General features: G+C 43.4%; 1 protein-coding gene across 1 annotated transcript in view; it reads left to right on the top strand.

The window, feature by feature from the left end:
• plxnb1b (plexin b1b) overlaps positions 1-13,010 on the top strand; it is a 75,143-nt gene that overhangs the window by 55,640 nt on the left and 6,493 nt on the right. The window contains exons 12-27 of the mRNA XM_035661646.1: positions 1,144-1,252; positions 2,828-3,778; positions 6,108-6,201; positions 6,345-6,511; positions 6,746-6,897; positions 7,112-7,217; positions 7,437-7,573; positions 7,806-7,982; positions 8,089-8,320; positions 8,462-8,704; positions 9,294-9,473; positions 9,586-9,734; positions 11,674-11,774; positions 12,142-12,359; positions 12,448-12,626; positions 12,718-12,784. Of these exons, the coding sequence (XP_035517539.1) occupies positions 1,144-1,252; positions 2,828-3,778; positions 6,108-6,201; positions 6,345-6,511; positions 6,746-6,897; positions 7,112-7,217; positions 7,437-7,573; positions 7,806-7,982; positions 8,089-8,320; positions 8,462-8,704; positions 9,294-9,473; positions 9,586-9,734; positions 11,674-11,774; positions 12,142-12,359; positions 12,448-12,626; positions 12,718-12,784 (3,262 nt within the window). The remainder of the gene's footprint in view (positions 1-1,143; positions 1,253-2,827; positions 3,779-6,107; positions 6,202-6,344; positions 6,512-6,745; positions 6,898-7,111; positions 7,218-7,436; positions 7,574-7,805; positions 7,983-8,088; positions 8,321-8,461; positions 8,705-9,293; positions 9,474-9,585; positions 9,735-11,673; positions 11,775-12,141; positions 12,360-12,447; positions 12,627-12,717; positions 12,785-13,010) is intronic.

Raw genomic sequence — 13,010 nt, 5'->3', positions numbered from 1 at the left:
GTTATGGCTGATTGGTGTATATAGGTATAATGATTCTTAAGTCAAACAAGGGTCTTGGGAACAAATGCAGACTGTACAAGTGGTACTAGTCCTCCTAAGTAGCTAGAACCAGCACTGTGTAAGCCCCTTACTTTTTATGTCACTTCAAACATGTTTTTAGGTTTAAAATATAATATAATATATACATTGTTTGACTACACGCAATACACCTTGCATTTATCAACACCTCCTGTTCTGCATTGAGTTTCTTTCCCTATTTGACTGTTATTAGGGCTGTTTTATTGTCTTTTTACCATGTTACCAACCAGTACATAGTACAGAGCCCCAAAACTGACCAAATGTACTAAAAGATTATTCACATCATCACATCATCAGTAAATGTGTAAAACATATTTTTCAACTCTATTTTCTTTTTACGTTGTTGTTGTTTTTGGGGAGGTCTTAGCAGACATTTAATCAGTTACATCAGTGGAACATTCCAGAGCACTGAGAACAGCGGTGGCTAGACATACTGAGCAGCAGCATTTTCAGATAGCCACCTAGCAACAGCTTCATCATAAAACTACAGCAACTAGTGTAATCACGTCAAACAGATACCAGTGGACTGGGTCCTCTGCTGGTGAAGACAGTAAACTTCCATTAACAGAAAGTAAGAAAAAAAGCTTCTTTATTTGACCAATGAAATAAACTGAATAATAATGAGCCCTATTCAAATTGGATGAAAATGTAGTGTGTTCTGAACATCACTGTGCCGAACACTTAAATAGTATCCTCCTTTGCTGTGTTTCCAGACATGCTCCCTCTATCAGCCTCTCACTCTGATAAGAAACTGAGGCTCAATTCAATTAGATCGCTGACCTTTCTTACCTCTGGGGCCAGATTGGCAGTAATTGGATTACTCTGCGCGATACGAGCTACAGTAGCTATATCTCTCTTTCTCTATTCTTTCCCACTCCCTTTTCCCCACTTCTAGATAAAAAGCCCATACTACTTCTATTAGACCTCTCTCCACTTTTCTCTCCATAGCTCCTAACCCCGACTCATTGTTTTCCTCTCCCTTTGCTTTTCTGTGTCACCTTGCACCGTGTCCATCCACTGAAGATATTATTTCTAATCTGTACATCCTGTTGTTGCTGTGTGCAGTTGCCGTGGTTGTGTTCTAAGCCGATGGGGTTGTAACTGGTGTGTTCACCAGCACTTGTGCACCCACAAGCCCACCTGTGAGGAGGGGGTGATCATCTACAACCAGCATGTAAGTCATTCAAACAGAAGATGTCTAATTGTACCATACCCACTGAGGTGTCAAATACAAAGATTTACATACTTGAACTGTACTCGGTCACCACTCAGGGACCATGTTATATATTTGTGGAGACTTGTGCTCTTCAGGTATTTAAGTTATTTTGGAAAAGTGTCTATTGTAAGTTGATCAAGTTGTAAATTGAACTGACTGGAAAGTTGAGGTTTTGTAGTAACAGTAGGGCTGTGTATTTGAAAAAATTGGGTGATACAGTATGTATCACGATGCAGGGCTTACAATTCAATATGTTGTGATATATTGTGATTTAATAAAAAATAAAAAAAATATCGAAAATTAGGGATAGTATAAGGAACACACAACCATATGCATAATTAAAAAAGTTAACCTTTTTTATGCAACTGGAAAACTGGGATCTGCATTTGTGATTGTCAAACATCCAACATCACAGCCCCAAGTTTACGCTGACAGCACTGCTATTTAGCGGTTGGGGGTATAAAAACAAAAGTCAATAGTGTTTTTGAGAATTGATACAATATCATAAAACAAAATATTGCAATATATGTTTAGATATTTTCTTACACCCATAGTAAACAGTAAGTTATGTTTTTGTATATTCCACGACTGCAATGGACGAGGCAATCATGGATCATAATGGATTATGAGCTTTGCGGATTGGATTTGGATTTACAGAATGGATTCTCTATTCCTCTTCCTACTTTTAGATGATTTGGACATCCAGATTAACACAAATAAGAAATTAAATTACATTTGTGGTTCTCGCTGAAAAGCCTTTTTTTTTTCTTGGTTACACTACCAACACTCCTTAGCTAAGGCTCTCTCATGCTCTCTTCACATAGAGTTCAACAATTGAGAACAAAGACCTGCGTCATAGGTATTCAGCTATACAGCCTGGTTTCACTAGGCACTTGTCAGCCAATCAGGTTTGCAAATCTTCAGTGGACACTGTTTCTTACCAAATTGTATATAGTGCATTCTGGAAACCTAAAAGCAGATTAATTAATTTCCTTCCTCATAATATGTTTAAAAAAACATTTTCTGACACTTTTGAAACCTACGTTGAAACTACTACATCATGCTTGCCAGAGAGCAGATGTCCTCGTCCCTAACTTTTTCTCCCCTTCGTTGAACAGCTGTACAGCACAGTTAAACTCTCGAATAAAACAGGTATCAAACAAAGACATGATTCACTTACTGGTTCCGTTATGGTATTTCCTCAAACTAAAAGCAATTGAATGTGTTGGTATGTGTCCAAAATCATAAGTACTTGACAGGAGTATTTTTGATTTATAAGAACCTGGTAAGTAGATAATTGGTCAAAGTTGTCCTGTTTAGACCTACATCCATCAGTGCCCATGCCTCATATGCCAGAACAAGCCGACATTATTTGTAACAGAAATCATGCATGTGTCATAAACAATAACAGCAGGTTACCTGTGTACCATCATTTAAGTTCAGTTATTGCCTACTTTCATTTTCCTTTGTCCATTAGTTTTTATTTCTGTCTCACCCTCTCCTCATGTCTTCCCGTCCTGCTCCCTCCCCCAGTTTAAACTCCCCACCTCAGCTCCTCCCACAACCAAACCTATTAAAGTCATCACAACACCCACTACCACAACGGCTGCCCTGACAACCACCACCACCACAACAACAACAACAACAACAACAACAACAACCACCATGACTACAACAACAGCGGTCCCAGTCACTGTAGCAACCACTCAGGAGCCAACCACTCCTCCTGCACCCACTACTCCACCCACCACCACCACCAGCCCTGAGCCAACCACCCCGCCCACCACCCTGCCCCCTCAGCCTGCCAGCACCTTGCCATCCACCACGCCAGCACCCACTACACCTCTACTCCCTGAGGTCACCACCAGGGAGGAGGTAGAGACTGAAGCAGCAGAGCTTCTTGTTGACACCGAGGGTGTCGCCACTACACCTAGTGTCAGCATGGAAGCCATTGATTTGGTGCCTGTCACCATGGCTGATGGTCTAAGTGGAGATCTGGACCCTGTGATGCCTTTGAGCATCCCACCCCATGACCCAGACATCTTCCCGTTGGAGGTGGTGACGGAGTCGCCCCCCAGCGATGCTCAGGAAGTTGAGGGAGCTTTAAGCCTGGCAGAGCCTCCCACCCCGGCCTCGTCTGGCTTCCCCCTGCCCACGCCCTTCCCTGTGGGCGAACCAGGAGACTCTGAGCCCTCCCTCTACCTTGACCTTACCCAGGCTCCCACTCCAGTGCCAACACAAGACTCCCAGACTGAGGCAGCGAGCCCAGGGACAGACCCTGAGGTGCCCCTCTGGCCAGAAGAAGAAATAGATGTCCCAGCTGAGAGTGCCGTCCAGCCAGAAAATGACACAGCCACATTTTCAGCTGCCACTGTGTTGTCAGGTGACGGTGAGGTTGACCACGCCCCCCCATCATACCCCCACCTGCTGGATACTGACTCAGAGCTGGACTACCAGTATGATCCAGCCGACGCCTTTCTCCCGGTGAGTTCAGCCGCCTCCCTCCTCCTTCTTCTTCTTCTTCTTCTTCATCATCTACTTCTTCTTCTCGAAGCTTCAGCAGCCACCCAGTCCTCCCAGCTCCTGACTGGACTCTATACTCCTCCTGGAGGAACAAACAGGTTTCCCTGTCTGCCCTTATTTCCCTGATCTTCCTTTATCGTCTGACACCTGTGTTCTTTTTGTTGTTTTGCTTTTGCTTTTTAGATTGATCCCAAGTAAAACAACTGTTCCAGTGCGAGCTGTAGCAGTTTTTTTTTTGTTTAAATGTTTCATGTTTCTGCATTTTTCACATTTACAACTCAGTATTACCTTGAAATATTCATTTAGAATGTTAGTTTTTCTTTGAGGATACTGTGTGTGTTTTTGTAGGAATTCAGTATTTTTCACACTGGGTCACACACTTATTTGTGCATCTGGAAAAGAAAAATTAGTTGAGCAAGCCTCGGTCAGAACCTCACTCACTCTTTCCTGTACTGAGATGTGCTATGTGCTATGTGCTAGGCTCTCTATGTTGAAAAGACAACCACATTTTGAAGATGGGTAAAAGATAAAAGCAACATATAGTCAAATCTTAAGTTGCTACATCTGCAAAAATGCTCAGTAAACTACATCAAGAAACAATATCCAGCGTTTTTATTTTCAAGCTAGGTTTTCATGAAATGTGCAATTGTTTTAGGCTTTGCTAGTTACGGACTACAATAGATAAGCTAAATGTACATCTGAATTAATTCGCCTAGCTATTTACATCTAATCACTGGTTAGCAGTATTTCCCCGTCCAGCACGTGCTCATTTAAGGCAACTCAAAAAACAATCTCCAGCATTTCAGCTAGTCTAAATGTTTTAGCATTCAACCAATTTCCACTTTGACCCACCCCCAGTGGCTATTAATACAACAAACTAAACTGGGACACACCCGTCTGAGAAACAGCGATTGCTAATAACTTTTCTACCCAAGTATACACTTAATGCAAACAGTAGGGGGTTGTCACTCAATAGGCATCAGAGGGAAACATTGTGTGTGTGTGTGCTCGTGTGTGTGTAGTAGTGTCGTGTGTGTCTCTGTGTCCTGTGTCTGTGTAGTAAGGGGGAGAAGGACTTTTGGTGTTTAGTGACATCTGTACAATATGTTGTATTCGGGGAACACAGGGGAGAGGCTCCTACGTTCAGCTGCGGGTTCTTACAGCTGTCCCTGTGTGGAGAAGGTGCAAGGGTTCAATCACTGACTCCCTGTCAGAGTGGAGGGCACAGAATCCACCCCTACTGGCCCCACACCTGACACCTCTAATCAGGTTATAACACACAACCACCCCTCAAAGATCCGCACAACCACACTATCTTTCTCAGCTTCAACACACGTCTGTACGCATCTCTTCACCCAAAAAGTCTTTGTAGTGTTCAGGACACAGCGAGCCTGGCACTTGAATGTTGTGCTGGTTCATCACGAGGCAGCACGGTGGTAGATGGACGCCTAGTGGAGACTGTGACACCAATCCATCCAACTTTGACATCCCTGTCACTAACAACCAAGGTCTGATAGTAGTGTGTACAACTTTCATAACATACTGTAACCAATACAGATATATTAATCTCAATCTCAGTAAAAAGTCGCAGGAAGTAATCGTGCATACGACAATATGTACAACATATGTAAAAAAAAAAAATAATAAAAAAAAAAATAATAACATTACATATATATATATATATATATATATATATATATATATATATATACTAGCAGGATATTTACAGTATGAACAGCATTAACAGAATGAACGGAGTGAGGTGAATACACTAAGATATATACAGCTATTAAGTTAAGATATTTACAGTATGAGGTTGACATTATATACAGACAGCTAGATATGATTACACTATAGGTAGATAGAAATACACTATAGGGAGATATGAAAAACACAGAAAGAAAGACATATTTGATCTGCCTTTTCTCCAGTATAATGGAACCAGATGGCACTTGGCTTGTGGTGCTCAAAATTTGAAAAACTCTACAGCAATGTCTCTTTTCAGAAATCACAACCCATTTACTCAAGATAATCCACTGAGTGTTTTGATGTAAGAACTATTTTCTGTCTAGCAAAATACACCCGCCAACCATAGCTGAACGTTAGGGTGCTAAGTGAGCTGTGCCGTCACAAGCACAAGCTCGTCCATTAGGACGCAGGTGCACGCTTCCTTCAGCGCAGTGATACACAGAAAGAAAATTGTTCCTCTTTTAGTTGATGTTTCATATTGTGACTTTGTAAGAAAACATAGTGTGGCTTTTTTTTTATGAAAGCATTGTTGTTTGTCCAGTACACATATTCCGCTCCAGTGGAGGAATACAATGCCATGGTGTATGTGAAGAGGAGGGACACCTTCCATGTGGACAGCTCTACTGATCTATATGGTAAGGTTAAAGTGTGTCTCAACATACAGCTGAGAGTGATTTTGCAATTTTTTCCACTGACCCATCACCAACTTGACAACAACACTCAGTGTCAACACACATTAACGCTGACTGATGCTCTTGTCTGCCTGTCGTGCCCTCAGTCACTCTGTACAACTGCTCTGTGGGCCGCTCTGACTGCAGCCGCTGCCATACAGCTGACCAAAAGTATGGGTGTGTGTGGTGTGGTGGCGCTCACGCTAGCTGCTTGTATTCAGACTCCTGCAGTGAGCCCGTTCAGAAGACATGCCCCGCCCCCGTCATCCACTCTGTGAGTACTGACCTTTGACCTCTTCACTTTGGTAGTGTAGGAGACACATAATACATCATTTGAGATGCTTATAGTCACGATATATCTTCATATTTCAGATCAGAGCTCTTTCTTTACCATACATTCTTTTCAGAATTGAAACTGAAGTTATTTGGCACTAAATAACTTATCGTTAACAAAAAGAAATATCCAGAATGTTCCCTGTAAAATGAAGCATTTTTTGACTTCTCTCAGATTGAGCCACTCTCTGGTCTGTTGGAGGGCAGCACCACGGTGACCATCTCAGGCTCCAACCTGGGCCAGAAGGCTGAAGATATCCTGCACTCTGTGTCAGTAGCAGGGGTTCCCTGCACAGTCATCCCCAGCCTCTACGAGGTTTCCTCCAGGTACAGACAGCAAACTATTTGATTTCTACATATTATACTATGTAACCACACCCCTTATTTGATTCTCTCTGCTATATTGTTAAATTTGCTGGAAGGCAGGGAGCTAGCAGAATTTAGGGCTTTAGTTACACTTTAAGGACTTTACTTACTTTACAATGCATAACTTTTTTTTTTATCAAGAAGAACCATCCTAAGAGTAGTGTCTTTCTTCTAGGATTGTGTGCAGGACCAAAGCCAGTGGAGGAGAGAAGGTGGGCCATGTGTCTGTTGAAGTGAGCGGAGGAGAGTTTGGCCTGTCTAGCCAGACATTCAGCTACCAGGTACATTAGATCAGATTGAATTATAGTTGATAAGATATTGTTTACCTGTCTGTGAAAATTGTGAAAAAGAAAACAGCCTACTTCAACAATAGAACGCCAGAATTTTAGAGATTTTCAAATGTGTTTTCAGCTGGTTTGTAATCAGTGTTTGTGTCTATTATGTGTTTGTGAGGTTTATATAGTTCTAACCTCCTTCTTCTATCCTCTCCTCCCTCTCAGGACCCATTTGTGATGGGGGTGTCTCCTGAAAGGGGTCCCAAAGCCGGAGGAACGTCACTGACAATCACTGGCCGAAACCTGCTGACTGGACGTCCCTCTGACCTCACCATCACTGTGGGAGGGGTCCCCTGTAGCATGTAAGACTCTCTCTCACGCACACACACACACACACACACACAGGTTGATATTTTTTATTGGTTCACGGCCACTCTGTTGCTGATTCAAAGTTAGCTTTAATGCTGTCAGTCTGACCTTTGACCTACTTGGAGTGGGGGAGGGGGAGAAAAGAGAGTGTCACTCTGGGGTCAATGAAGTATGACATCATTTATTAATCAGTCTCTCCTATGTGCGTCCTCTTCGTGTCCTCAGTGTGTCGGAGGTGCAGAGGTCCAGTGTTCAGTGTGTGACGGGCAGCAGTAATAAGACAGGAGATCACCGGGTCACCCTGCATTACGGCAGCAGCCAGCGCCACCTCCATTCTGCAGCCTACCGCTACACCCACAACCCCAACATCACCCACGCCACGCCAGCAAAGAGCTTCCTGGAGTGAGTGAAGATCTGATCTTCATCTCGTCTTCTTCCCTAAAAAAAAAGTTGTTTGGTGCCAGAAATTAAAGTGCTTTGAAATTGAAGTTTCTCTGTCTGTGTGTAGTGGTGGTCGGCTGATCTTTGTGTCAGGACACAACCTGGACGTGGTTCAGGAGCCCCGGATGGTGGTGACCGTCTCTCCCTTTGAGTCAAACGGCCAGATTAAAAGGAAGAAGCGAAGGAGGAGGAGGAGGAGTGGAGAGCAGGGGGAGGACAGGGAGAAGACTTTGGGAAGGCCAGCAAGGATCGTTCCTGACGCTGTCTGCCCTGGAGACCCACTCTGCTCTGTCAAACAGGTGTGTGTGTTGTGTGTGGTTGTGTGTGAATGTGCGGTGTTGTGTGTGTGTGTGTGTGTGTGTTTGCTTGTTATTTTTAAAATAACTTAAAGTTCCTTCCTTTACTAAATGTCCTTTTGTTCACCCTCGTTGTCTCATCAGTTCATGGAGCGCTGTGAGATGAACTCCTCTTCCCTGATCCTGTGTCGCTCTCCCATGGTGGACTCCTCCATCTGGGGGTCAAAGGTCACCGTGGAGTTTTTGCTGGACAACCTGCGCTTTGACTTCAGCAATCTGAACCCCCAGGCCTTCAGCTACGAACCCAACCCTCTCCTGCGGCCCTTAAACCAACAGGACCCTCTGAAGGCCTACCGCTACAACCCCGGCAGCTTCATCCAGCTGGAGGTCAGAGATCTGAATGTAGCTCTGGATGTAGACCTTTTACTAAGTGAAGCAATCATGGCTCTTTCAGTGTTTTTGTGTCTAAGTGACTAATGGGAACAACAATTTGTTAAACTGGCCCAGTATTGAGCAAGAGGGCTGCAGTGGCAACTGTGAGTGTGTTTGAGTCCAAACTGTACCTCATAACATCGTAACAATTCATTCAAACTCGACATAAACAAAATAGAACTCACCAAAAACATTGTCTTTCCAATGTTCTAATGCTGCAGCGCACTAACCTAATACTGAACCGAATAAAATTCTTGTCATGTTGGACATGTCTACATTTACATATGATGCCACCCAAATGAAAAATCGATTAAGATTCATCCTCTGGTGATCATAAGTGTCATCATAAAACAAGACAAAAAGACCAGAGAAAGATTAACAAAAACTGCGAACCAGTCAAAAAACTGAAACCATACTATCTACTTTTAAATAAACGGTAAGATTAAAAACATACGTATATGTTTTTCACTTTTTTGTAGCACTTCAAGAACTGAAAGTGAAAGTAGATACAAAATAAACTAAAATCAACTCCATGTGTTCTCAGGGGGAAAACCTGGACCTGGCCATCACTAAGGACGAGGTGGTCGTGTTGGTCGGGGAGGGTGTGTGTGCTGTTAAGACCCTGACCAGAAACCATCTGTACTGCGAGCCGCCACCTCAGCAGCCCCCACCGGTACCCAATGGCAAGAAACGTGAGGGCTCCGACAATCTGCCTGAATTCACTGTGAGTCCACGGCGCTTTCACTTTAAAACCACAGGGACAAAATGTTTGTGTTTTTAGTATGTCGATAGATAATGCTGTAAGTAAGGAATGTGTGTTTGTGTCTGTGTTTCAGGTCCAAATGGGCAACCTGAACTTCTCCCTGGGTAAGGTTCAGTATGACAACCTCAGCCTGTCCACCTTCCCCCTAGAGGCTCAGATTGGAGTTGGGGTCGGGGCGTCCATAGTAGCACTCATCGTCCTCATCATCGTGCTCATTTACAGGTCAGTGGGTGGATTGTGTTTGTTTGTGTGTTTTGTGTGGGTGAGTGTGTAAGAAGAAAAATGTCACATAATCAGATCAATTTGTGAGTAAGTTAAAGGTACCCATGGAGTTTTCAAACACTACTATCAAGGGTAGGGGCCACGTTTTGGTACCAATTATTGAATTGTTAACTATTGAAGTAGTTGCCATCAAGTGCAGCCATTACAGACAACAGAAGCATCATTGCAGGTAGCCTACTGCTAGCTAGAAGCTACCTTAAACACAGTTAACATGCAGAAATGGTTTAAATTTGTGATAGACTGATTAATCAGTCTGATTATGTGTCATTTTAAGACAATCCATATTGGGCACATCTGTGCTCAGGAGGCCGAAACATTTTTTTTTTCTTCAGTCACGTCTGCAGTCAGCCTCCCCCTCGTTTTGGGAAGGTGGTGAAAAAGTTGGTTTCAAGCCCTGTAATAAAACTCTCATGCATCCTGCCTTAAACTTATGCCTACATTTTTTTATAGAATGGAACAGAATTATACATGACTTTCCTTTGTTTTGATATCAGCATTATATATTGGCAGCCCTGCTCTCTATGTATCAGCATCGGCCATTAAAAAAAACTATATTGGTGACTGTATTTCACTTGAAAGGATTCCAACACTGGATGGGACAAAAATCTGCAGCAAATGTGTAAAACAATTGCATGTAAAGGGGGGAAGCATCTGGCAACTTATGGGATACACTTGATGAAATTATAAAAATCCAGCAAAACTTTATATACAGCATGTGAGATAAGATTTAAATAAACTGTATTAGTAGATTCCCTTTGAGAAAAAGAAGCGAGTGGCCCTCTTGTGCACATTAATCAACTGAGGCTTCAAAAATAGGTTTTAAAATCAGTGACCTGTAAGAGAAGAGAAAACACTCATCTTCTTAATATTATTTTCCTGCTCACCACAGTTCTCCAGTAGTAACATGATCCCTATCCTACTCCAGATGCCAATAATGACACAAGTATGTCTCTTTGTGTAATGTTCATGTCATGACTGAATAAAGTCGTATGGAACATTTACGCAATGGACACTCATATCTGAGTGGGAAATGGGTGCATGCTGTGTTGTAAAAACAAGGGAAAGTCAGTTATTGTAGTTTGGCCTCTGATTTGGCCCGTTTATGAACACGATCAGCAGCTGGAGCTGCAGCAGAGGCTGTGACACACAACTCATGGAGATGATTAAGCTCTCACTCCTTCTCTGAGTAATATCTCAGTGAAACTCCCAGATATGATATACATATTGTTAGATTCAGTGTCAGTTGCACTTTCCAAGGATATCATTATGCCATGCCTATTGTGGAAAACGTCCTTAAATCTGCTTAAAAATCACTGAAAAGACACTCTTTATAACTCCAGAACTTGCCTGAGAATCATCAGGTTTTTAAGTTTTCTTCAGAGAAAAGTAATCCAGTGCTAGTTGTCTGTACATCTACGGGTACCCACCAAACCGGAACTGCTAATAGCTAATTCAGCATAGTTTAAATGGTGCCAATTTGCCAAAATGTGAACAATTATAGGCTAGAAAGAGTTATGGACGAGCCCCCAGTTTGTTCAGATTGGGGATCCTTGACATGATAAAGTTTGACCCCCTGCTTTAGAGAGCCAACATGATTAGACTGGGAAGAAAAAGACCTTCAAGTCTTTGAAAAGTGGCACATTGAGAACTATAGGATCAGGAGAGTTACACTGCCTGGCAGTGTTTCCATTTCCTGACCCAACGCGACCCCATGATTAACCCTGATCCTTACTTGTGGGGGTTTGTTGGGTCAAATTACGTGAGTCAACCTTCACTGTTTCATTGGATTTCCACTAATCCAGTGTGAAACTGGCATTACCTGTCCTCTCTCCTCTATCCCCACCTGACCCTCTCTTTGTGTCTTTGTGGTGTCTGTCAGGAGAAAGAGTAAGCAAGCTCTGAGAGACTACAAGAAGGTCCAGATCCAACTGGAGAATCTGGAAACCAGTGTGAGAGACCGCTGCAAGAAAGAATTCACAGGTAAAAGAGTGCGAAATGTTATATAATAAAGAAGAGAGCAGGAATGAGTGGAAAGAGGTCCGGAGAGGAGAGCCAGAGACGGAAGAAGAAAGTTTATTTTAGTTTGTGGAGGCCAACAGATCCACTTTGCTTTCACACTGGCCTTATAAAACGATCCATTAACATCACGCCTCCTGGATGAAATCTTCCTCACATCCCACATGGTGGTTGCAGAAGATTTAAAATTTAGTCTGCCAACTCTGTCCAGTGTCAATATTTACCAGCTCCCACCTCCCAACACACACTTTGAATATAGCATATGGTGGAAGCTGAAGAGCTTGTAGCAAGACCTCCTGACCTTTCACCCCTGCTCCTCTACCTCACTCAGACCTGATGACAGAGATGATGGACATGTCCAGCGACCTGGTGGGCTCTGGCATTCCTTTCCTGGACTATCGGATGTACGCCGAGCGCATCTTCTTCCCTGGCCACCGGGAGTCTCCGCTAAGGCGAGACCTGGACGTTCAGGAGTGTCGGCGGCAGACGGTGGAGCAGGGCCTGGTGCAGCTGTCCAACTTGCTCAACAGCAAACTCTTCCTCACCAAGGTACTCACCATCAGTGTTACAAGCAGAGGAGACGGTACATACATTTTTAGCAGCCAGATAATCTCTATCTCTTTTCTCCCACTCTCAGTTTATCCACACTCTGGAGAGCCAGCGGACTTTCTCCCCCAGAGACAGGGCCTATGTGGCCTCCCTGCTGACGGTGGCGCTACACGGCAAACTGGAGTATTTTACCGACATCCTCAAAACGCTGCTCAACGACCTGGTGGAGCAGTATGTGGCCAAGAACCCCAAACTGATGCTGCGACGGTGAGGAGGAGGAGGAGAGTGTGCTTACCGGTTCGAGGTGTTTTAAAGATGTTTGGCAGTGATTACAACTCTGTGTGTGTTTTCTCTGCAGAACAGAGACGGTGGTGGAGAAGCTGCTGACCAACTGGATGTCCATCTGTCTCTATGCTTTCCTCAGGGTTAGTCAAAACACAAGACATAACTTACATTTCTGCCACAACTATGCTATGAAATGTACATCCAGTCAGAAATGTTAGTTACCAAAAGTGACACTTAGTACGTAACGTTTTGCAGGATTTGATCTGTGTTTGTGAATAGAAGGTTGTCTGTATGTGGGGAAAGGTCAGTGAGTAAGGCACATAAGCTGTTTTTATCTACAGACGCTGCAGGTCACCTTCCATGGAG

Source organism: Morone saxatilis, unplaced genomic scaffold, assembly GCF_004916995.1.
Source record: "Morone saxatilis isolate NCDOM2014 unplaced genomic scaffold, NCSU_SB_2.0 Contig18, whole genome shotgun sequence".
NCBI lineage: Eukaryota > Metazoa > Chordata > Actinopteri > Moronidae > Morone > Morone saxatilis.
This window is presented reverse-complemented; position numbering and strand designations above follow the sequence as displayed.